The sequence below is a fragment of the Chiroxiphia lanceolata genome, chromosome 3 (genome assembly GCF_009829145.1).
Source record: "Chiroxiphia lanceolata isolate bChiLan1 chromosome 3, bChiLan1.pri, whole genome shotgun sequence".
Taxonomy (NCBI): Eukaryota; Metazoa; Chordata; class Aves; order Passeriformes; family Pipridae; genus Chiroxiphia; species Chiroxiphia lanceolata.
In genome coordinates this window covers 42,567,035-42,591,543 of record NC_045639.1, presented here as the reverse complement: position 1 = coordinate 42,591,543, position 24,509 = coordinate 42,567,035, and the positions used below count along the sequence as shown (strand labels likewise).

Genomic DNA, 24,509 nt, shown 5'->3' with positions numbered 1-24,509 from the left:
ACATCAGACAGTAAAACAGTGTGCTGGAGAGGATGCCAGACAATGCGCCGTGGATGCTCTGAAGGAATAGCGCTCAGTGTCAAACAGACATGGATATTCCTCTCTGCTTGGAAAGGGTGGAGTTGCCACCCGCTTGGAACAAATTAGAGTTCCTGTAATGCAAAACACAGCCCTGAGTACAAACAGCACTCAGCCTCCCTTTGCTTTAATTGGTCCTTTGGTGGACCAGTTGAGCTTACTGCCAAGAGATGATTTATGGAGACCAATTAGGTGAAACTGAATTAGTTCCTTTCTGTTCTGTTATTTTTCGCAGGAAAGCTTTCTTTTTCAGAGCATATATTCCCATGTTTATTGCCCATAATTGCATCCATTGTTGATGTCTGCAGGCTCCCTGCTAAGACCAAGTTCCCATTGTTCGAATGTATGGATGCTGTCCAAATGTGCAAGAAGAGGCAGGCCCGGTGCTCCAAATGTGGCCATCATTTGGCAAAACTTTAGGTTTGGAGAATAGTCCAAGCTACTCACCTCAGCTTTTTCTACAATCAGTGAAAAGATCAGAACTTCCAGAAAGTGACTTACTGTGTACTCATGTGTAAGATCCCACTGGAGAGTGGGATTCATTTGCCTGTAGACAGACCCTCATGGACTAGCTTAGAGTAGATGCCCAGCTATTCAGTGCAAATGGTCCAGTGAGAAGAACCCCACCCTAAGGGGCTAAGGCAGGTGAAAAGCATTTCAGTGGCAACACAAACCTAGGCACATGAAGTTCCCAACATCCCACATTCAGCCAGTGGCAAAACCAGGAACTTACTTAATCCACAACACTTCTGTGTAGGCCAGGGCACGTTCTCGTACACCGGAGTAACAGGCTGACTGGGGAAGGAGACGTTCAGCACCCTAGACATGCGGTCTCCATACCTGCTACATCCCAAGGAGAGGAACCATATGTCACTTCAGGGAATTCTTCTTTTCAGACTTCAGTTGCATATGAAAATGTGTGAGCTGAGCTGTAGGGGTGCTTGTCCTGCTGCAGGGGAATTCATGCAGTTTCTGTCCTATGTGAACACTCTGGTATGCAATAAGGAATGTTTTCATGCTGTAGCCTTTCTCCCTGAGGGCAGGTGGAGCTTTTCCCTCTCCTTGCCCTGCTGCCTCAGGTCATGACACTGCAGGGCAGCTTCACGTCTCTGAGATTTCAGCCTTGGTGTCAAGGCACTAAAAGTGCCCAGGAGAGATGGTGCCTGGGGAGGGCAGGAGGAAAAAAGAGGAATGAGCAGAAAACACTTATAAAATGTCTCAGTTCTCATGAGAATACAATACGTTGCCTGTCAGTGTTACAAATCATGGGCTCATCTCTGAGGCTCTCAGGTCTGGAAGGGCAGAAACAAAACTTTGTTAACTTACATACTTACCCCACTCCAGAGTTCTATAAGGACTTTAAGCAGATTTGCTCTTTTACCATTAAATCCCCTTTTGAAAGCAGTGAGAGTGCATTTCTCCCCTAAGATGACTCTTGTTATTGCTGCCACTTGGTGCTCTCGGCAGATACTCAGGGTGGGAGGAAAGTGCAGCACAAGTCCTGTGATTGTTACTGATAGACACCAGTAACACGGTCCTACTTGCTCAGGAGAGTGGTGAGCAGGATTTGAGCCACTGATCTAGAACACCTTTGCTCCTTAAGCGTTGTGGTCCCCTGAGTAAAAGCAGGGTGTATTTTAACACTCGTTGGAACAGCAGGTGAACACAGACAATGAGAGGCTGCAACACCAGCCTGTGTACATTTTCACTTGGCATGCTGTTGCAGCAGACATATTGTGACATTTAAGCAATACACGACAGCCCTGAGTAAAAAAAGGCCTTCCTCCATGATTACACTGTCTTGGGAGCTGTAGGTTTCCAGCCCACTGGCCCTCTCCCAGCAGGGGCAATAGTACAGGTCTGTCCTTGGTCTGTGAAGTCAGTGAGTTGAGTGCCTGCCAGCGTGTGAAAGTGCTGCTGGCCAAGAGAGAGCTGTCAGATCGAATGCAATTAATTCCCAGCAGGCCAGCTCTGGACACCATTAGGCTCCTGCAGACTGTAGAGATCTCTCTACAGGCCATATCGTCAGGCAAGATTTCAAGGTGACAGCATAACAGCATGAGTGATGCACAGGCTAGCAACATATGTTAAAGCTGAACACTGTTTTCTTCCAGATACCGTCATTAAATGCCTGTTCTTGAAACATCAGGAGTTTTATCCATTACTTTCAGCCATGTCTCCAAAGCACTCAGAGAGCGCGAACACCAGTGCAATTGCAGCTGCCTGCAGGCATCACCTTCGTGCCTAGGCAGACTGTTGATCCCACAACACCAACAGAGGGGACCAGGGGGGCATCATACTGAAGAACTGGTGGATCTGGCAGAGAGTGAGCATCTTCTGCAAAGAGCAGAACCTCAGGCATACTTACTGCTGATAGAAACAGGAACAGAGTAATTTCTGTCTGCTATTGGGTCAGACTTCCTTGGATCTTCTTCTTTTCTTCAAAAAGGCAGAAAGTCTGATTTGGTTTTCTGTGGCTTGAACTGCTTTTACTCTAAGAGAGACTCTTATTCACTTTCCAGCAAAATCATGGGCTCTGACTTTCAGCCCCCACTGTTCAGCATCTGGCATGTGCTTTTTCTGAGTCACACTTACATAATTCCTTCCCCATTAATATCAGGTAGACTCTGGTCATTAAGGATTTAAAGTTGGTTATTCAAATGACAACAACCTGATTAAGTCTTTCATAACCCTGTTGTCGTTAAACTTCATGCCCTGTCAACAGTTTAACATTAGAGGGCTTATCTGTAGCCTTTGACCTGACTGACCCCACATTCTCCAGTGCTTGTTGCCTGCTGGCTACGCCCCTTCAGTGTCATCTAACCTTCTCTAAGGGACTGGTTTAAGTTAGAGTATTTAATTTTTGTGCTCTTTCTCCAGGGTTTTGAGGGACATGACCTGTTTTGTCTAGGTCCCTTTATACTTCTCTTATATTTGCAAAGTTTTAAGGGTAAATGTTATGTGGACTGAGGTACCATCTGTGAAGCTCAGCAGCTCTCTGTCCTTCTTTCCTCCTCTGAATCTGTATGAAGTTATATAAAACATCTTTGTTCTGTCTCTGAGATTAGTCTCATTTTCATACTGCTTGGCGCCCTCTGAACCTTGCATTGATTTGAATCCAAATGCCACAGTCACATGAAACCATGCTGTTTCTGATACTTTCCATTACTTTGGCTCTAATGCAAAGCATGGACTTTTGCCCGGTGGCTTGCAGCCTGGCAGGCTTTGCACATGCTCCTGCACACATCTTTGCTAACTGGAGACATGATCTATTGCTCTAACAACAGCTGAGACCAGATAAAATTGAGTCCAGCTTGGGGCTTGTTTTTTAAGGACATTTGTGTCATCTTCCAGCAATAAAGTAATACACACTTTCTGTGGAGTTGACAAGGGGGCTAGAGCATCCTTCTCTCCCTCATTTCCCGAGGCAGAAATGAGGCAAAGGGATGGAATGTGAGAAAGGTCAGCAGGATGGTCTGAGGACTGGATGTCCCTACAAAATATTATGGACAGCCTAATGAAAAATGCTAGAGAGCAGTGAGAAAAAGGGTACTGAAAATCAAGGGGAGGGTTTTTAAGAAGTGCTCTTTGAAAATCCTGCTGATTAGAGGAAAAAATATCTTTGATGATTTGCAGGATATCAAAATTTCACTCAAAGGAGGATCTTAAAATTACACTGAATTTTCATTATCATTTTGCATAGTGGTGAGCGGCCAGAGGCCACAGCGTGGCTGCTTTCATTGTGCTGTGCAATAGCAATGGGTTCTTCTCCTAAAGAGGCATCAATCCCAAAAGCAGTCTTAGGACTAATCTGTACTTATACTACCTACGTTTTTGCCATCACTGCCCATTGCCATGCCTAGCTATGAAATGCTGACTTGGCCCAGACACACTGCAGGGCCGAGGGTAGGAAGGTGCTGAGCTGTTGCCCTGAGTGGGGGTGATCCCATGAGGCAGCTCCCACATCACAACCCACCTTGCCCGAGTTACCCTGATGCTTACAGCACTCCAGCACCGGGAGGCAGCTCTGCTCTGCCTGCCCTCTTTCTGCCCGACATCTCTGATGGGCTACAATCCCTTTTGCACACCCAGAAAGAAATATGAAACATGTCTTCTTGTGTGCTTTGGTAAGTAATGACAACATTATCTGTGCTGGCAGCTGAAATATCATTAGGCGGCCATCTAAGTACTTTACCCAGCCGAACAGCACAGCTTTCTGAGCTGTTGTTCCAGGCTTTTGTCAGAGCTAAGCACAGACTGCTGCATTAATTCATCACTTTGGAGGAGTGGCAGTTTTACAAACAAAAGAGGGCTTTTAAGATTATTTTTATTCTTTCTCTTTAGACTGTGAAACACGAAGTGGCAGTGTGGGAGAGGAGCCAAGTTGCAGCATGTCTTCAACCCCCTGAATCAAGGCAATCCCTGAGGGAACTCAACTTTTCCTGGGAGAATAGCTGTAAGAGCACTCATTGGTTTTTTGGTTGGTTTTTTTTTTTTTTTTTTGAGGGGAGGAGTTAGGGTTTTCAGGGGCTTTCATCAGGGTGTGTTGCCAGGAGGCAATATTAATTCTTTTCTCACTAGGAATATTCTAGGCTCAACATACTGTTCCTCAGATTTATTCTTCAAGCAGTAAGCTAAGTTGTTATTTCATGGTTTTACAGTTAGCATAGAAAATGTAGAAAAATAAAGCAAAGTAAAAATAAAACGAACCCAAAACTGCAGCAAATATTTGAGCCTTTGCTTAAAAATCATCCAGTAAAAACAAAAGAGGAGGAAATTCCAATTTGCAAGAAATTTGATTTTTGCCACTTACTGAAACCCCAGAAACTTCAATTACGAGCTCTTTTATTATTTCCTGTAAAAAAAAACAAAAACAAAAACAAAAACAAAAACCAATAACAAAACAACCACATAACTGGGTATAAATTTAACTTTCCCCTCCTCTTGCTTTCAGAATTATTGGTTTGCCAAAGGGCAGTAAGGTAATAACATTTCCAAATGTTACTGGCTGGGACAGCCCCAGCCGAGCCGGGAGCAGCGATGCGGAGGCGACTCCGCACGGCGGCAGCTTTGGCTAAGGAGACAGGGATGTGCCGCGATCCCTGAGGCACTGCAGCCGGCTGGATCAGCGCCTGGCTGCACCCCATTCTCCTTTCGCTGCAAAATTTAGACTGGCCAATAGTTCCAAATGGGCGCTAGCATGGGAAGTTGATTCATGTGGCAGGGCTGGAGCTGGTCCTGAAGGAGGTGAGTCTATATAGTAGCCCCGAGAAGAGAGGTCCTGCGAGGCTCTTATAAACTGGGCAGCCTTAATGTAAGGCTGCCTGGCTCAGTCTCTCTTCTTTCTACCAGGATGTGAGAGCAGGAGTGAATCCAGTGTAGCCAAACACTTTGCTGTCGTCAGTTGTGCGCCCTTCAAATTAAAGCAAATCTGAAAGCCTCACTTTTAGGTCGCAAAAGGGTCTGTCGTTTTTTGTACTATGGATTCCATTTGGAGCAGTGGAAATTGCTACTGCTGGCCCAAGAGAGTTACAGTTTTGCCCCTGTAGCTGTCTGGCTAAGTGGGACCAGCTACAACTCCAGAAAATGGAAGAGTCCCATAATGCCTGCAGCGGGGAAGGAGACATCTGTTTCTCATTAATGAATGCATAAACTGTATATGATTAAAACCACTCCTCAAGTGAGGCAGGAGACCACCACAGACAGTCTTCTCGGAGGAACACCAAATAGCGGCCAAAATAGTGGAGTCCTTCTGTTTGCAAATATTTGCCCACCCAGGGCAAGAAGCTGCAGGCAGAGGAGTGGAAGTGTCCTGAGAGAGGCTGGGGAGAATATGAAGAGGAACCTGAGTTTGTGCAGGGAACACAGATATTCCATCTTCCAGAGGTCTTTTTATGGCTATGCTTTGAATTTCGAGGCTAGGAGACAACAACTATTGTGCAAAGTGCCCTGGGGACAATTTGGATGCGGTTGCACAGGAATGGCACATGTGGTCCTTGGGGTTTATGGGAGCCATGTCACCAAGTTTTCCATTGCTCCTTGCTGTGAGGACCCATGGCAGAAGCAGGATAATCTCTCTCTTTCATCATCTGTACTTTGAATGTTATTATTGAAAAGCTTTTTTGCAATCCTCTTTACACAAAAAATTGGGCAAGCTGAGTACATCCCTCATGCTCACCAGCAGCTTTCACAGAAAAGTGGTTTAAGCCAGCAAGGGCAGAGGTCAGGTATACAGAGAAAACACAGGAAAAATCACAGGCAAACCTATTCCTGTTTTATTAAAACAGTTTAAAAAAATTATTTCACACAGCCGTTCCCCACCAGAGATAGCAAAAATAAACAAACAAATTGTTTGTTGTGGCAGCTTGCCACAATTCTCACAGAATGGGGAGAAAATTGGTTTACTAATGTAAAGAAACTTGCCTGATGTGTTACCAGAGTTGTACTCCTTCTTCCTTACTTATTCACTCTGGAAAAAGCCACCAAATCCTCTATGTGCAGCTGAAGCGAGAACAGAGCCCATAAGTCTGGCAAGAGACAGAGAGCATTTCAGACTTCAGTGCAGTAATTCTACCACCATTTAGTACGTGTACACTGATGAAAAAAGAAAAAAAAAAGGAAAAGTGGCTAATTAATATTAAGAGCCTACCCACAGTTTTTTGAAACAATGTATTTTCCAGGGCTTATGTTGATTTTGAAGAGATAGTAGTATGTTCCTAAATGCTCTGTGCACAGGAACAGATCCCAGCAACGCTGAGGCTGAGGGTCAGGTTTGCTGAGTGCCTGGAGATTTCCCAAGTCAGCAGTCACACCTGGACTGTCATGTTCTGCAGAGGCCAGTGACCATGCCCTCTGTTATTTCATTTGATCTCTTTTTGTACCAGGACTTTTGGTCTCTGCAGCACCCTATGGCAGTGCCTTCTGCAGTTCATGCATGAAAAAGAGCCCTTCCTTTCATTTACATTTGTTGTCTGATGATTTTACTGGGAACCCACTGGTTCTGGCAATGTTACAAAAGACTGATTCAGGAGTTTCTGTTCACCTTCATCATTTTATGTTTATACTTCCCATACCAGTTCTCTTCCAAATTGAAACATCTTGGTCTCCATAGGCACTCTACTGCTCTACAAAGTTTTTTCCTGGAGGTCTCGCAAACAATGGTCCTTCCACCGTTACAACTGACTGCCACGTGTGGGGTGTGGTGCACCAGCCAATGAAGCAATAGTCCCTGATCTTCCTTTGGTCAGATCCTCCCACACAGGCATCCTCTTTTTCCTCTCCTCCCTTGTGCTTTTCCCAGTGCCTGTTTGCCCTCTCCGTTTGAAGCCTTGTTCAGACCCCAGGCTGTGTTCCCTTAACAAAGCAGATGAGAGAGGAAACTATATGGATGTTGATGGGGCATAGAGGTTTAGGATTACCAATGCCAGTCCACAAGTTGTATAAACAAACTGTTTGTGGCCTATTTCTCACTCAAGGAACTTTTAGGCTTAATAAAAGGACACCTCAAATTTAGTAATGAATTATATATGACCATATACATGGTATTATGTCTAAATTAGCCATATACTTACGCATAATCTATGTAAGTCAGACATATCAAATCAAGCTCGGAAGACCCCATGTGAAGGTCTGTAGTCAGAGGCTGTAAGCAGAGTAATTTATTATCCCTCCTCCAGGACTCCCACTTCGCAGGAGACAAGAACATCATCACAGAAGTATGTCTGGCCCTTTTGAGTTAGGTCTCAAAGCAAAATTTGGGAAAACTGGAAAACAAACTAAATGAACCCGAATAAAATATTTACTATTGTCTCCACACACTGAATGTTATATAGCTCTTCCCAGAACAATCTGGATCAATGAGAACACTTTTTGACAGAGTGGAGACGCAATGTTCTTTGGCAAAAGAATCAATCAAAATTCTAGCTCGGACAAAATAATTTTCCCATTCAAAACCAAATTACGTGCTGCTGGCTTTAGGGTTAGTGTTCCTCTGCCAGGGTTAAAATTTCTGAAGCCTATCTGGCAGTATATACAAGAAGAAGTGCTAGAGCACCATCAACGAGAAATTTTCTTGAGGCAGGGAAATGCTTCCACATCAGCACTTCAGAAAAATAAGGCTGATCAGGAGATCTGATCCCTTTGAGCATGGTTGCGAGGGAACCCATAACCACAGCACCAGTGTTTTTCCACCCCTCTTTGCTGGCTCTCAGCAGCAACCATGAATAACAAGCAGGAAAAACAGAGGCAGGTTTTGAAGAGAAATGAGGGCAGAGGAGGGGGGGAGGGAGGCGGGCCCATCTTATACAAGAGTGGGTATAAAAGGGGGAGCAGAGTACCCCTCCAAAATTGCAAAGAGTGGGGCAAAAGGAGAACACGAACCTCATCGCTGAAGAACAGGTTTGAGAGGTCTATGTTTCTTTGTACCTTTATTGTGGCTGTTGCAGGGAGAGATTCATTAGGAAATGTGTGGGCCATGAGCTAGTTTTGCACAGGGGATGCCTGTAGGAACAGCCTTTCTTTCACCTTTGGTTCCTTGTAGCCAGAAAGCTTTTTGTCCAAGTTTGGCCCAAAGCAGGTTTTCTTAGCAGCTCTCTTTAGGGGACAAAATCCTCGGACAACAGAGCTGAAGGGTAGGATAGAGACTCTTCTTTCTGAAGTCGAAGCTCTATCTTTAAGTGCACGCTCATTCCTAAAACCATGCCAACCCAATAAGAAAAAAGCCTCACAAGAGAATCCACATCCAGTAATTGGAATAATGCTCATGCACTCCTGCTTAAAAATGGCTCAGAAGTAAAATGAAAGACTAACTGTAATTACATACTACTAGGATAAAATATGTTGTGGGTGTGGCACACTATGTTCTCCATAGTCTGAAACCTTCTCCTTTGATAGAAACTGTTAGAAGATAAAAGACAAAGATCTAAGAAGTGCACTAGTGTGTGATGCATCTTAATAGGGGAATATTAATTGAGTGAGCATAAGTGATTGGCAAATGAGGGGAGATCTGTGTCTGAGCTTTGTAGTAGGGCATGAACATAAGGTGAAATCAAAGGTTCTCCCTCATTACTGAAGCCAGCCAAATTCCCGGCGGTCTGAAGCAGGAGGAGCACTGTGGTGAAACCAGGACATTGAATATTTCCTCATGAAACTTTTTTTCTGGAGAAAGCTGGGTATTATAATTTGATGACTTTATGGATGGGGGGAGGAGGGCAGGGAAGAGTGGGGAAGATAGAATTCTGTGCTTCTCAAGGGCATTGACAATTTTTTTACTGACAGAAAACAATAGAACTGAGTGTACAAACACCAGAAGAGACTCAAAGGTAACTTGTCTGAAAAACCTGAGAACATTCAACTAAACTGAACTTTGTTTTATGTGACAGAGCCACCAAACCACCATGCTGGAGTTATTGTTCAGGTACATCCTGCTCCCCCTCTTCTGCAGGGCAACATCCCCTGCAACCAGGGATGCCTGACTTAGGGCTGGTACCTATAGCAAAAGAAGACCACCAGCTGCAGCATAGCTTGGTCATGACCTGCAGGGGAGGTGGAAGTAGGAGATACCTGAACAACACTGCCCAAAGGGTGCTACAGCACAGAGGCATAATGATTTCAGGGAAAAAAAAAATACAGTGGCTGCATGTTTTGTGATTTCCCCTTCCAGGGTTTATTATCCACAGTAAACATGTAAGTCTGGCAGCTGTACTATATGTTATTAGCATCACTTGTAGCTTATTAGTCAAAGGTAATAATTCTTTTTAATAAGGATACTTTTCAGAGTTTTACAGAACACAAAGGGCCCTTCACTGAAACAGCCGTCATTTGTGTGTCCTCCATACAGAGAGTAACCTTAGTACAGAGAGTGTCCTCAGCCAGGCTGGGTTTGCTTTTTCCCTGTATTCAGACCTCATCCACACGGCAGACCAACTATAGCTCACAGACCTGGCATTGTCTGGCCATTTGTGCACGCTGCAGATGCCTAGTGCCTCATGGGAACCCGCATGGGTGGTGGTGCTGGAAATAGAGATTTGGCCTGTGCTCGTGTCCCGCCCACACCTCCCCTGACCTCTAAGGGACCAGCTGTCTCCTCCGACCTGCCTGCAGAAAGGACTCTCTAGGGGAGAGAGGAAAGAAGGGGGATTGCAACCTGAAACTTATCTTGTTCTCTTAACATTTTGCTGAACAAAATGCATTTTTCACAGAGGAACTACTTCTCCTATTATCTATATATGTAGATGAGGTGCATGCATTTTATACCTGTCTGGAGATGGTACAAATGCTCAGAGACTGTTCTGCAGCCAGAAGCTTCCTTAACTGAGATGCTCAGGCAGCAAGAGGACAAAACATCTTCAATATTTCAAGCTGTTTGTTTAAGCCTTCAGTGCATGATAGCATCTCATACAAGTCTGGGCTCAGAACCACTTTCAGACCTCAGTAGAGCAAAGCTAGTCAGTTTATTTAAATGAAAAGCAAGACTGCAGAGACTGAAATTTCCCATCTCTTTGGCATTAGGCACCTGGCATACAGCCCTTGGGCTGGCAGGACTCAGCTGTCTCTGTCTCCACCTTTATCTTCACCAGCTCCACTGGCCAGGTGCACTGAAAACATCCATCTCTAGAGCCTTTCTCCTTGAATCCAGCATGTAACTGGGCACTGCAGTACAAATCATGCCTGACTGGCCCTCTAAAATCAAAGCACAGATAACAAATCTGCCCTACTCCTGTTAGAGCCATGGGATTTTAATTACTGAGCATAACAGGGGCACTGAACGAGACCCAGTGTAACCATCTAAACATTATCCCTGTTTTGATTCAGTGTTAATTTGCTTAAAGAGGAAGAAGGGGCACACCAAAATTGGAAGATAGTTTCAAAAGCAGCAGAAAGATCTCTAAATCCCACCCTTTTTGCCAAATAGGACCTGGGAGGCTGAGACTGAGAGGGATGAAATCTCTATGATCCAGCTCTGGCAACTTTATCCATCTGGCTTTCATCTTCTCCTTTCCAACACATTTTGTTTTGAAGAGGAAAAAGGATAAAGCTTTGACATTCTGGACAGATCAAGAGGGAAAGAAAGGGTAAAAATGGAGAGCTTAGTCACTTCACTCTGTAATAACGTACATGCCTCACACACTGATGGGTACGAAAGCTGCAAGGTAGAGATTAAAGGTGCTTTATCCAAGAAGACAAAAATCTGGTCCAACTGTACAACAAATATACGTACAAAGAAATCTGCATTCCTTTCAGTCTGGCATAAAATGAGCTATTTTCAGCTCCTGTAATCAGTTATTCTGCATAGTAAAACGCTTGTGTCTGTCTTAGTAAATGTGTAACTGCAGGCTACACAGGTGTGCTGGGTCTGGTTAAAGGTTGTGTATCCATCCCTGGAACTTTCTACACAGCTGGTGTTAAGCTGGGCTCAGGTTTCATTGGGCCCTGTCTGGCCTGAGCTCACTTTTTTCAGCCCCCCAGCCTGTGATGCAAAGTAGCTTTGCGCAATGCTGCTGCAGACATGTAGAAAGGGCCCTCCGGTAGAAAGGGCATAAATCCACCTGCAGTCACACCACCCCAGGGGGAAGAGGTACCGTGGGGAGCTCGCCTGAAGAGTAACAGTATCAGAGGGGCAGCAGAAGGGCGACACACACCAGGACAGAGGCAAGTAAGCACTTGGATTTTCTTGGAATGCTAGTTTTCAACTCAGGTGTTCATGCTTTTCTGAAGGGCTTGGGGCTGTCTTCTTTAGGGAAATAAACCAGGCAGACTTCCCACAGATGGGCCTTAGCGTAAGTGCTGGCAGTGAGAACTGCTCCTCTTGCTTCTGCTCATGAGAAAAGAGCTGAACTGGGGGCTCTGGCAGCCTTAGGGAAGTAACTGCTGGGCACCAGTGGCGTGTAATGGCACAGCCTGCCTGGGTGGCACAGAGTGACCCTCCCTGCTGCTGCAGGAAGGATTAGGAAATGCCTCGAAAGAATTTTATATGGAGAGAACAGTGTGGGCAGTGCTTCTAATCTGTGGCTTTTTGGTTCATTTTCCCGAGCTGTCCCAATATCAAAAATGCATCACATAGTCTTAGAAATTCACTAGCACAGTGGATGGGCTGTCTGTGAAGATGAAGTTGGGAAGGCATCTCCAAAGATAATTTTTTAACTGGTCACCTGCTGCCAGCAGGGCTGGGGAGGCAAAGAGAGGACAGGGAGCAGAGGGAACAGCAGCAGAACTGTGCTGCCTGTAAAATAATTTAGAGGATGAGGTGGGACACAATGGGGTAGAACAATCCTTGGATGAAGGCACAGGGCCAGAGATCTACAGCAGGTCCTCCCCTTCATGCCTCTGGGGAGCAAACAGTTTCAGGCCTTATGTGCAGGCACTCTCTAGGAAGATGCTTAGACATCACAGCAGCAGAAACTCCATTTGCAAACCAAGCTGTTAGAAGAGTCTAAAGCCTGAGAATGTAGATGTGCACATGAGCAGGCATACATACTTTGCAAGGTATGTCTAGCTGTCAAACGTCTGTACATCTCAGTTTTTGGAGGAGCAAGAGAGTAGTGATACTGCAAACTGGAGTATTATTAGGTATAAAACACTTGGGGACCCCTCAAGGGAATTAATATGTTTATACATTGTAAATTAGGCTGGGAAAGTGCCGGGTCTTGAATGGCTGGATTTAAACACAAACACTTCCACCCTGTGTAAATTAAAGTGCTGGTGAGACAGACATTGCTCTGTGTCCTCTCAGAAGGCTACCAGAATTACAATATCTGACAGACTGGTGTGACTTGAAATTGCTTGGAGAACACAAGCAGAGAGCAGAGCTTTGGTGCTGACAAGGCTTATAGCATTTTGTCCATTCAATGAGCTCTGCAGAACTTGGAAAGGGCTGAAGAAGGTGAACAGAGCTGCAATGAACAAGAAATTAATAGTAGAATAAAAATACAGCTCTGGATAACATAATTTTGGCCAATGATAAGTGTTATAGATGCATAATTTTCAACATATTTGGATTTCAAATACAGTAATTAAAAGTCATATACTGGAAATCCAAGAATGCTACTGCAGAACTATTAGTTATCAAAAAATTAGATATAGGAAAAGCGAGAATTCTAAAAATGTAAAATTTGTCAGTGGGTATACCTGTGTGTCTGTTTATGTGTACCTATGACTTTCTCATTCCCAATATACACTAGATCCTTTGTGCCAAAACACCAGTGACATCCACATACAGTGAAAATCTCTGCTTCTCGTCAGGAAAAACAAGAGCAGCAGGTGCTCTTTTACCGCAGGAGAAGACTGTGTGTACAGCAGAGTTAAACTCAGCCTACCCCTTCTAACTGTACTCAGATATAGAAGGTGTTATGAAAATGGTTTCAATGTTAGCACATTTGTATAAGGGAGCCTGGAGTGTGTTTACCTAGAAGCTAGAATGAATGTTTGCACTGGGCTATGAAAATGTAACATGCTCTACTAGTGCCAAGTATTTTGCTGACTAGACATACAAAGGAGGATTGTTCCATGTTTGGACCTTAAGAGAACTGGTTTCCAAACCCACTTCCTGCATAACAGCAGGCAAATGGCCCATCCATGTGTCGGCAAGACTCAGTGTGGCAGTTTGCAGAGATAGCTCTGACCAGGTCCCAGGAACAAATGTTGTTGCATTATTATAATGTTTTGCAGAACTAGCATGCTCTAGTTGGCAGGCCTAACCAGCCTGTGCAACCATATTGCTTGCCATGCTAAATCGTTGGGGTACTGCAGTGGGTAATGGAGTCACATCTGTGCTTAGCATTTCCCCACCTGCTGTCACTGAAACTGGTGTCCGTCTCATCCTGGGCTTTTCAGGGAACAGAGTGAGACCAGCCACCATTAAATACTGAAATTCCCGCCTTTGTAACTCCAATGCAGCACTAACACCTCATCCTGCAATTAAGAGAAACTGTACTTAAAACAGGCTGACCAATCTTCTTTTCTCCCCAGTTTTTCTTTCAGCAGACACCGTGGAGGCAATTTTCCAACATGAATCTGGTAGCAGATCTTCTCTGTTTGTTGGCTTGCCTTACCCTGGTGACTTGTGACAGGGTCTACGTCCACCCTTTCAATTTGTTTTCTTTCAACGAGAGTGACTGTGACAAGCCAGAAAAATTGGTTCAGGAGGGAAAGATGAAAACTATTGTCCCCGTCTCCATTGAGTCTCAAACCACACCTGCCTACGAAGATGACTTGAATGACAAGGACACGTTGGAACCCCTGAGCCTAAATGGCTGGGGGAAGGAGGAACCAGGCTACATGAAGGACTTGGTGTACATCCTGGGAGTGCGGTTTTACAGCATGCTGCGGAAAGCGCAGCAGGGCCAAAATGTGCTTCTGTCCCCAACCAGTCTTTACAGTTCCTTGGTGTCTTTCTACCTGGGCGCCTCAAACCAAACAGCACTTGATTTGCAGGGTTTGCTGGGACTTGTTCCCCCCTCCGGAAACCCTGACTGCACTTCCAGGGCAGTCGGAAGCAATTTCCTTTCCAGCCTGAGGACAATCGAAAGCCTCGTGAAGAGTAGGGACGAGGAGCTGCTCTTTTCCAAGACACTCTGCCTGTTCTCTGCCCCTGGAATACCGCTATTTGAACTGTTCATGCAGGACTTGCTCCACTCTGCTGATGCTTTCTACGCCCGAGCTGTTGACTTTACAAATCCAAGTGAGGCAATGAAACAAATAAATGCCTTTGTGGAGGCCAAAAGCGAGGGCCAAAGCAAGTGCTTACTGACAGACATCGATCCATCTGCAGACCTGCTGTTTGCGGTGGACGTCCGCTTGGCAGGTATGAGGCAGCACTGCTTATTTTGGGAGCAGGCTGGGTGAAGGACAGGCAGTGTGGCCCTGCTGCCAGGAAGGAAGCAAGACCACTCCTGGCCAGTGGTGAAAGGGAAGGGCTCAGATGAAACGCTGGACCACTGCTTCCCACCACTGTTCTGGGGGTCCTGCCTGCACTCTGCCACAAGCCAAAGGGCAATGGGAAGGAGGTGGAGGGAGATGGCATTGCAGAAGTTTTCCTTGTCCAGGAAGCTAAGGATTAGGAAAGGTGTGGGAAGGTGCATGAGAGACAATTGCACAGCATTTCTGACTGCAAAGGAACTAAAAGTCATGAGAGACCTGCATCAAGAATGATCAGGAAGTAGCTTTAAAGGAAGCCAAAGAAATACTTTTTCTCAGAACCTGTATTTCCACAGGGGAGCTGGGGGTAGCAGGCCAGAGGTAGATACAAGAAAGGCTAAAAAATATAATGGACATGACTTGTCTAATGGCTATTAAACATAGAGGTCTGGAGGCAACATCTTGCTCAGGAAGCAACCAAACAAGCTATCAGTTATAGAAGTGGGGGAGAATATACAAATCTAGAAAAAATAAGGCAATACCTTAGTCACCTACGGTCATTCCATGCTGCTGTCCCAGAAATTTCCCTGCACTACAACTGAGCCTTCTCTTCTGAGTGTAGATGCTTTCCAACATCCTTGTGATTCAATGCAGTACCAGAGACCACACACTTTAGACAGCTTACCTACCCTGTGACAGTATTTCAAATAAACTTGCAGTGAGCCCTAAGTTTCTGAGTGGGCCTCTACTCTTAAAGGTGGAGTTGTGGTGCCCATGAAATCCTTTAATGTCTCCATCTTCCCACCTCTAAACTGGATATCAGGTTTTCTTTGCCTTTCATGGGTGCTGTCATTACTTGATCCCAGCTCCTCAGGGAGCTGTGAACATCAGCTTTGTCTTCAGTGTAAGGTCAAGCATAGAGATGATACTGCAAAAATAATTCTTGTGTTACAGATTGGAACATGGTCATAAGATCAGTTTTCCTTTAGCAGAAAAATTTTTTGTCTTCTGTATTGGAAACTTGCAATTTTTATTAGCTTAGGAACAACATGCTTGAGGGTCTGAGTCACTGGCTCAGCTCTACTACCTTCTCTCTCTGAGAAGGGTGCACTTGAGATGTACAGTCTCCACACATGGGACAGAGAAAACTGGTTCAAGAACAAATGAATTAGTTAAGCAACTCTCTTCTAATAAACACAGGAGATGACTTCAGCATTTTCTTTGTCCTTTGGTTGTGAAGGGCCTTATAAGCAATTACAGGTGAACATCTCTACTTCTTTATTCTTTGTTTTGCTTACACCTTCCCCATCTCTACCTGCTGCTTCTTTTGGTGAAGTTAGAGTAGGTAAAGTTGTCTAAATGTTCTTTTAATGAAAGCTCATTTAAGAGGCAAGTGTTCCTGTGCAAAACCACTTACTACCTATTAAATGTGTTAGGGTCCAGCATTTATCTGGATTTATTGGAGAATAGATTAGTTAACAGTACAGCTGGACCAGCTCCTATTTTAATTAATGTACCAATATTAATTACATTAATGTAAGGACTTCCTTTCTTTATTACAAAATATACATCTGTTTTCCTAATTCCCTAGTTCCACCAAACAATTTTGAGATTTCTGATCTTCGCCCCCTCGCTGACACCAGTTGTTTCTTCAATGCTAACAGGATTATCTGCCTAACTGGGCAGCAGCACAGATCTGTGGCAGTGAGCAGATATCATGTTGAAATGCAAAGCTGCATAGAAATAGTGGGAGGCGAGAGCAAGGCTTTCCATACTAGTGAACCAGGAAAGAAACTTCTGTTAAGGTTTACTAAGTGTTCAACCTCCTTGGCTCAACCAACAATTTGGTGTTATGCTTACAACCTTCACCATTGGTTTGTAAGATTGTGAAGGGTGAGACCTCAGGCAGAATTTGTGCTATCTTCCCTCTCCCAAGTCCACCGGGCTGCCTGAGGGTGCTCCTGCAGTAAGGGCTGGTCCTGATGGATGTGCTTCCAAATGTGCCATCATCACCACTTGAGGGATGGAGAGGAAATCAAGCAGACCCTCTGCACAGGCCTCTGAGCCCTCTGGGGGCCATGTGGCAGCCTGCGAGGAAGCAGACAGCCAAGCAAGCAGAAACACTGTGCCCAAGAAAGGCCACAAAGCCAGTAGAAATACAGCAGCTTTGGTCACAGGTGTCCCTGTGCTGTGATGCACCAGAAGACATATTAAAGGGAGGATACATATGTTTACAGTAGTTAAATGTGATTTTATACTCACAGTCCTTCTCTAAGGCACAGCATGTTGTTTTTAAACAAACATATATGCCAGCTAAGGGGCAGAGGGGAGGAGGGAAGAAAAAGAAGAACCAATTTCTTCTTTCTCAATCTGTTTTTCAGTGAAGTTTAAGCAAGCCTTCCAGCTGAAAGAGCCTCAGGAGTTCTGGATAGATTCAAACACAAATGTCTTGGTCCCTATGTTGTCCATCATGGGGACATTCCAGTACAAAACTGATGCCAGTGGGACTTTCTCTGTGGTGGAAGTCCCCATCAGCAAGACGGCACTGCTGGTGCTGCTGCAGCCCATCAATGGCAGTGACCTGGAGCACGTGGAGTCCGAGCTGACATGGCAGTCCTCGGCCTGGCTTCAGCGGCTGTCCCCAAGGTAGGAATGAATGGGTTTGGGATCCACCGCACAGGCCTGCCTGCTTGCTGACAGGGGTTGGATCCAGCCAGGGAGAGTTTACTACCGAACACAAAGAGAAACCCCTGCACACCCTAAGGCCGCACTTCAAGGAAGCTCAACTTTGGTGAGGCCTTTTACTTGGGGGTATTTCCAGGAAACAAGCAAGTACCTTTGCAGAGCTGACCCATGAAGTGGTATAATCTGGGGTTTAATAGAGTACCCAGGGTGAAGTCAGGGTGAGTTCACACTTGGAAATAGTAACAAGGCACCCATTGGTGTCTGTTCCCTCATACAAAGCACTTCTTGCAGGTGTTTTCACAGCTTCCACCCATTCCCCAGGACTGCCCAAACACCATGCTTTCACAGTGGAGAACAAGCACTCACTTGCCTCTCTCTTTCCCACTCTTTTCTGCAGAGAAATTAAATTAACGTTGCCGGTGTTAAGAATAGAAGACAGCTCTGACCTACAGGAGCTTCTTGCAGATATGGAACTGCCGGCACTGCTGGGGAAGGGGGCAGATTTCAGTAAAATAAGCAACACCAATCTAACAATTGGAAAGGTACAGTACCTATCACTGGCACTAAAAAAAAAGCATGCTTCCTGCACAGTTTTAGCCTCATAAACTGAATAAATTTACCTAGAACAAAGCAGTCAGACCCATGTGGGGGACATATTTAGTAGGGGACTTGCAGTATGACTGAAAGATGCAGATATTCCTTAGATTGATTTATCAGCAGCAATAGGTTTGCCCTAAACTACTTAGGGCAAACTACAGCATACGGCATATTCAAGATCTGAGTGCGCTAGGCCCTGTACATACAAATCAGACTGCATTCAGTACTACCTCCAGTTCAAACAGCTGGAGCACATAGTAGAGGATACAGCTACTGGGCTATTGAGGATAATCCTCCATCAGTTAGGGACTACTCCCAGAAATCACAAACACAGAGATGCATGCAGCCCACAGCCTCACCTGAAGAAGGCTCCAGAGTTCAAGCCTCCAGGGGAAGAAGGGAGAGCTTAATTCATAAAAAGAAGGCATATTACATTCCAGAAGTATAATTTGAGTGCCTTTAATTTTATTTTTAGAAGGTGCCCCACCCTTGGAAGTTCTGTCAGGGGCTTCAAGATGTCCTGGTTTTGGCTGGTAGTTAATTTTCTTCTGGTTAGTGCTATGTTTTGGATTTAGTATGAGGAAAGTGTTGATAATACACTGGTGTTTTAGTTGTTGCTAAGTCAGGAGAGGAATGAGTGAGCAGCTGTGTGGTACTTAGGTGGCAGCTGGGGTTAAACCATGACACAAGGGTAACAGGATTACTTACCACCCAAGTGTACAAGCAGTTGTACAGCTTTTTCTCATGTTACAAAACAAGTACTCCAGCATCTTTTTTAAGCATCCATGGAGTGTAATGTGCTGCTTACAGTTGATCTAAGTTATCGATTGCTTCATGTGCTTTATGAATTCACTCAGACTCCTATTTGTCTCTTCACTATCATACTCCGGTGACTCTAGAGTTACTTGTATGTTTTGCCTTACAGGTAATAAATAAAGCCCTTTTCAAACTGACCAGTGATGAAACAGATCAGGCGGAAGATCCTGCAGCACAGAAGGAAGATGGGGTGTACCTGGATGTAACGCTGAACAAGCCGTTCCTTTTTGCTGTTTTGGAAAAGAAGTCAAGGGCAATGCTTTTCCTTGGCAGAGTAACAAACCCTCTGCATGAGGTTTAAATGCAAACACAGGGGATAAGAAAGGAAGGGAATGATGCCATTTCCCATCACCGTTTTCTTATTCATCAGCTATTTTTGTGATGTTGTTGAGTGCTCTACTTAGAGATGAAGCAGTTAGTGTTTGAAATACAGCTTTTTGAAAGCTAACACATTGCAGCATTTCATCCTCATTCATCAGTTTCATGTGAGGTGACACACTCTTCCTCCAGCTTCTCTTTTTATTCTCACTTTGTCTCCCTTTTGCTCCCAGCTCCCTTTTTTGATGCAGTGGGGCAGGGCAGTGTTTCGATGCAAGGCGTCAACTTTAAAAAAACAGTTCTATAAGCACAAACAGCATTTACTATAGAAAGGTATAGAAAAGGACCTCTTCATTCTTTAAGAAGCTGTTTAAATTTTTTGTTTGGTCAGTTTTGCAAGAGAGACCGCCTTTTACATTACAGTGAAAATTTTGCAATTATCCACAGAAATTTCTAGCTTCATCAGCAACATTTTCCTTTAAAAAGCTGTCAACAGCACAGGCAGGCTTTGCTTGTCCCACTGAGACAAGATTTTTTGCCTTGAAAGCAAAACCACGCTTAGAAGAAGTTTCTTCTTTCTGCAGCCCAGATGGATACATTAATTTCCTAACTCTATGGAAATGCTAAAAATAGGGCTTGGTAGCATTAATGAACTGTGATGGATAAATTCTCAGAGTGGGACAGAATTATCTCTGATTTTTTTAAGGAGAAAAAAAAAAAGGCCTACTATTCCAATACAGTTGCATTCCTTAGATTACATCCTAACCTGCAAGGCATTTATTACCACTTTGTAGGAAAAAAAGACACTACTGGATAGATCCCAGTTCTGTAAACTTTAACAAATCCAAACCATATGTTCTTTAAAAATAGCACTAATGGCAGTAATATGTATTAGTATAAATGGTGGATGTGGTGCTGCTACTTGTAAATAAAATTATTACAGTGGTCAAGTACAACTCTTAACAGAGTTTGAAATATTAAAGTGGAACCACAAATTTTTAGAGGACTCGAACTAGGAACTGAGGAATTGGGAGATAAACCTTGTTACTAAGGAAAGCCTCCCAGTGAAACAAGGATTTCCACCTCTCATCTCTAGATTTGTCTTTAGCGCTGATGGCGTTTAGAAAATAACTTCTTGGGCATACGATGTTAGATGCGTCCTATAGAGCACAGCAGTTCATTATCATCCACGGTGCTCCAAATGTCTGTCTAATCTAAATGCACTAATGCCAGCAGCTTGCTATCAGTGATATATATATGACAGATCCTTCTAGCTTAATGGAAAATGCTATGACATTATAAATAAGATAAAATAACACAAATCCCAAGAATACTAGGATTTCAAGTGCTATGATATAGCATCCATGTATTTATCCAATCATACTGTATGTATTTCAGATGCTCTAACATCTAAATATTGTACTTGTATTATGTACAGAAGCAATTAACTACAAATATACAGAGATGGATAGATGCAAATAAACCCACTTCTAAGTTTCTTTGCTACAGTTCAGTTGGGATTTTGCCCCTAACTACATCCCTTGCTCTGGCTTCTGAAATCTGCTCCAAGTCAGATTTATGTTTTTAAGACAGTAAGTTGCATATTATCATGCAGTACAGCTAATGCTATAGCTTTAAGCATGAAAGTTCATGCTAACTTAAATGTTATCCCATTTACTCACTGAAGTCAGAAGGTAGCATCAGCTACAAATAAAACTTCAGACCACAAAATGTTCCATTTCTATGATAAAGACGGACAATACCGAAAGGAAGCCCCTGAAAACACTGACAGAAAGTTTGGAGCAAAATGCCATTACTCCCAGGTGTGGGCTGCATGCTCTGGGGACCCTATACCCTGTTCAGTGGTTACAGAGAGAAAAACCAACCAACCAATCCACCATCTACCAAACCAAACACAGTTTTCTGAAAACAAACTTTGTGGGGGAGAGCACCTCTCCACTGACACCCTAGAGAAGAAAAGGAAGGAGAAAAGGGCAGAAATAGGGAACTAAAAATATAGAACAGAACGAGCTCATTATTATTGATGGAAAAAGGAGAGTAAATATTCCACCATATTGAGTGATCCAGCCAAATATACATACTGCTAGTTATCTTTAGGTCATGAAGTTAAAACAGTCTGGTCTACTGCTGCTATAACTTACAAAGTTGAGAATGCAGTTACCATTTTAGAGGAAAACATGCCATTGCTTTTCCCCTCCTCAATATTATACAAAACCTCTTCCAGCTAAATTCCTTCCAGGATTAGAAAGGCATATCAAGTTTTCTAAAGGTCCTAGAATGGAAGAAGAAAAAGGCACAAAATCAAAGCTGCATTACTGTCATGAAGTGAAGTGCACTTAAAAAATTACCTAAGGAATAGAAGAAAGAGGATTAGTGGCAGAAGACACCTTCATTAGAACACACTTACTTACGTGGTAGATCGTCTCCTCCTCACTGATGCACAGTATCTGAAAAAGCTAAAATTTGTTTTACCAAAGACAAAGCCAATTCACACCTCTTCTTTCTTTCAACAGAGGTATCACATAAATTCTTAACTGATGTCATATTCCAATGAAAGAAAACTAAATGCTATTCAAGTGAACAAAAATAAAAGATGGGGAACTGACATAGAACTTGTGATGGAGACATTTACAGCAATCATAAGACCATTCAATAATTTTGATTTGCTAGACAATGTTATTTCCTGCCCAGAAACTAAAGCTGGTCTTCAATAAAAAAGAACAGAATTCAGCCTATATCCTCAGCAAGCTGATAATGACGTGTGGGAAGCATTGTTACTGCAGGACAATGTGGGAAATCTCATGCAACTTAAGGGCAAGTAACCCCTTCATGCCCTTTTGGTTTGGTACACAGACTGCATCCTTTTCCCTTATTTTGGAGGATAAGACAGCTTTGTTTGTATCTTCACTCCCTAGTATGCACAGATTTCAGAATTTGCTACTTTTGTAACAGATGTTACAGAAATTTAAATGTATAGATACATTTATGTATCTATACACACATACATGTGTGTATAGATAGACACATTCTGAAATAAAAAGTTGCATGATGCATTTACAATACTACAGTCTTAGTCTCAGCCTACAACTTGCATGTCCATTTTATAAGAAAACATTCTTGAAAACAACAGTAGCTAGTGGAAGGAAGATGTCTCTACTTTCAATTCTTAATAAAAGCAAATGAAGAGGAGTGGGGAGACCAAGCTTTCGGGTTCATCATTTAGAAACCTGGAAAAATATAATACAGAAATTCTTGTTCATAAGCAGTAAGAGTTATGTCCATTCCGTAGAGTGTGCCTAAGGCTGAAGATCTCAATGTCTCTGAAGGAAACAAACAGATCTGGGTATTTGGCAAGTTGGTTCAGTTTGCTGTTTTTCTTCAACAATAAATTTGGATGCTCCCTCAGTTGTTTATGTTGCCATGAAAAGAGAGATGCTAAGCAAATTAGAAGAGCCAACTCCTGCTCTCCATCACTGGGACTGAATCCAAGTACTACCACATAATTTTAAGCACTGATATTTTCCTCACTGCCCTCCTTATAAAATTAATTTTAGAAAAGTCATAATAGCCACCTATCCTAATTGCTTCAAAAGCACCATGATCACACAGTTGTGTCTTCTCAACTAAACTATGGTCAGTTCTCCAACAGTGAGGAATAAAAAGCCTAAATGCTGTGAAAGGTTTGCTCACTACAGCTTCAATGCTACATTGCTATGTATCTCTAAGTACTCAGAAAATTTCCATCATCTCAGCTCCTGCATCCAAGCTCTCTAAACAGTTATTTTTAATTAAGAAACATGAACTAGAATTCCAGTGCTAAACTTTCACAAGGTAAAAACACCCAAACAAACAAACAAAACAATCAACCAAAAAAACAACCAAAAAACAAACACCACAAACAAAATCTTCCTTCACTCATATGGGGCATTCTCCAATTTGAAAGCCTCAAATTCACCCCCTACTGTTCCCAGACTGTGGTACCTGTCCCTCACCTATAAAAAAGAAGCATCAATAGGCAGATCACTCCAGGTTCAAGTGAGGTCTTTGTTAAGCCTTCTACCATTTTAAACCCTGGTAACACTTTCAAATTTCCTGATGTATATAGATGGACTTTGTACCGATGTAACTAGGTTTGAAGTTATCAGAATTCTATGTGTATTCAGGTGAGTACTAATAGACAATATAACACAAATCAGAAATATGCCAGTGGCGAATAAATTCTATCTTAGTGAACTAAGTTTTAGTTTGAAGGAAAACAGGTAGCCTGAATGTAATAACCTGTAAGCTACTTATATTAAAAATTATTTTCAAAACTTCAATTATTTTATGAGCTTTTGTCATGCAGCTTCTCAACAACATGATCCATGAAAAAGCCAAATCAGTAAAATGAAAACATTCAAAAACCAAATGAGAGCTAACCATGCCCCATGATGAGGGAAAGCAAGTAAGTGCAAAGCAGTAATGAGAAACAGCAGAATCATGTTCCTGTGAGCACTTCATTCCAGAAGAGCTGGAGTAAAGTTTGAAAGTTTTTGACAGCCTGTAAGGAGTTAAAGAGCACAGTTGCCTGTCTCAAACACTGTGAAGGCCACAGAAGTGACTTACCATAAGCCACCACAGTGGAAACTTGAGATAAGTACAGAAGGGAGGAATTTGTGACACTAAGGCCCTGATTCCAGACCTGACAGAGGCAAAATCTAGTTAGTACATCCCGATTAATGCATCTGGACAAAAATTCCCACTGTGGCAAACTGGGGAAAAGGCCGCAACTGCTCATACACATATCACCAGTCAAGCAAAGATGACGTCAAGTTACGGACAAACAGCACCAACAACCCCCGAAGTGCCCCCAGCAGGATTTCCAGGGCCTTCCACCAGAGAACTGCACATGATCCAGTTGCATCAGACAGTGTAAAACCCTCACCCACCACGGGAAGTACTTGGGCGTTCCCATCTGAGCCTGAACATATAGATATATACCCATTACACTCCTTGTTTTGTGGGCTTTCGCCACCCCTGAGGGATCAAGATTGTGACCATCACTTCAACCAAGTCTTGTCGTTGGGTCCACACGTGGTGATATCTCTCCTGTCCACTATGTACTCTTATCCTTTATTTCTCTTTCTTTCTTTCCCTTATTT

General features: G+C 43.4%; 1 protein-coding gene across 4 annotated transcripts; it reads left to right on the top strand.

Moving 5' to 3' along the window:
• The first annotated feature begins 8,382 nt into the window (after nucleotides 1–8,382).
• Nucleotides 8,383–20,846, top strand: AGT (angiotensinogen). Of its 4 annotated transcripts, none has more exons than XM_032683121.1 (5): nucleotides 8,383–8,475; nucleotides 14,044–14,878; nucleotides 17,313–17,577; nucleotides 18,014–18,158; nucleotides 19,139–20,846. In XM_032683121.1, exons 2-5 carry the CDS (start codon nucleotides 14,083–14,085, stop codon nucleotides 19,328–19,330), a joined length of 1,398 nt encoding a protein of 465 aa, XP_032539012.1. In that variant the 5' UTR covers nucleotides 8,383–8,475; nucleotides 14,044–14,082; the 3' UTR covers nucleotides 19,331–20,846. The 4 variants fall into 4 exon arrangements, with proteins under 4 accessions (XP_032539012.1, XP_032539013.1, XP_032539010.1 ...); XM_032683122.1 differs by having other exon boundaries at nucleotides 8,462–8,484; XM_032683119.1 differs by lacking the exon at nucleotides 8,383–8,475 and adding an exon at nucleotides 11,468–11,727.
• The last annotated feature ends 3,663 nt before the right edge of the window (nucleotides 20,847–24,509 follow it).

What these genes read in the sequence shown, in the direction of transcription:
- AGT (XM_032683121.1), top strand. Translation starts at nt 14,083, where the DNA reads ATGAATCTGGTAGCAGATCTTCTCTGTTTGTTGGCTTGCCTTACCCTG. An exon ending in CTTCAGCGGCTGTCCCCAAG is followed by an intron (nt 17,578 to 18,013) that starts GTAGGAATGAAT and finishes TCTTTTCTGCAG; the next exon opens with AGAAATTAAATTAACGTTGC. An exon ending in CCAATCTAACAATTGGAAAG is followed by an intron (nt 18,159 to 19,138) that starts GTACAGTACCTA and finishes TTTGCCTTACAG; the next exon opens with GTAATAAATAAAGCCCTTTT.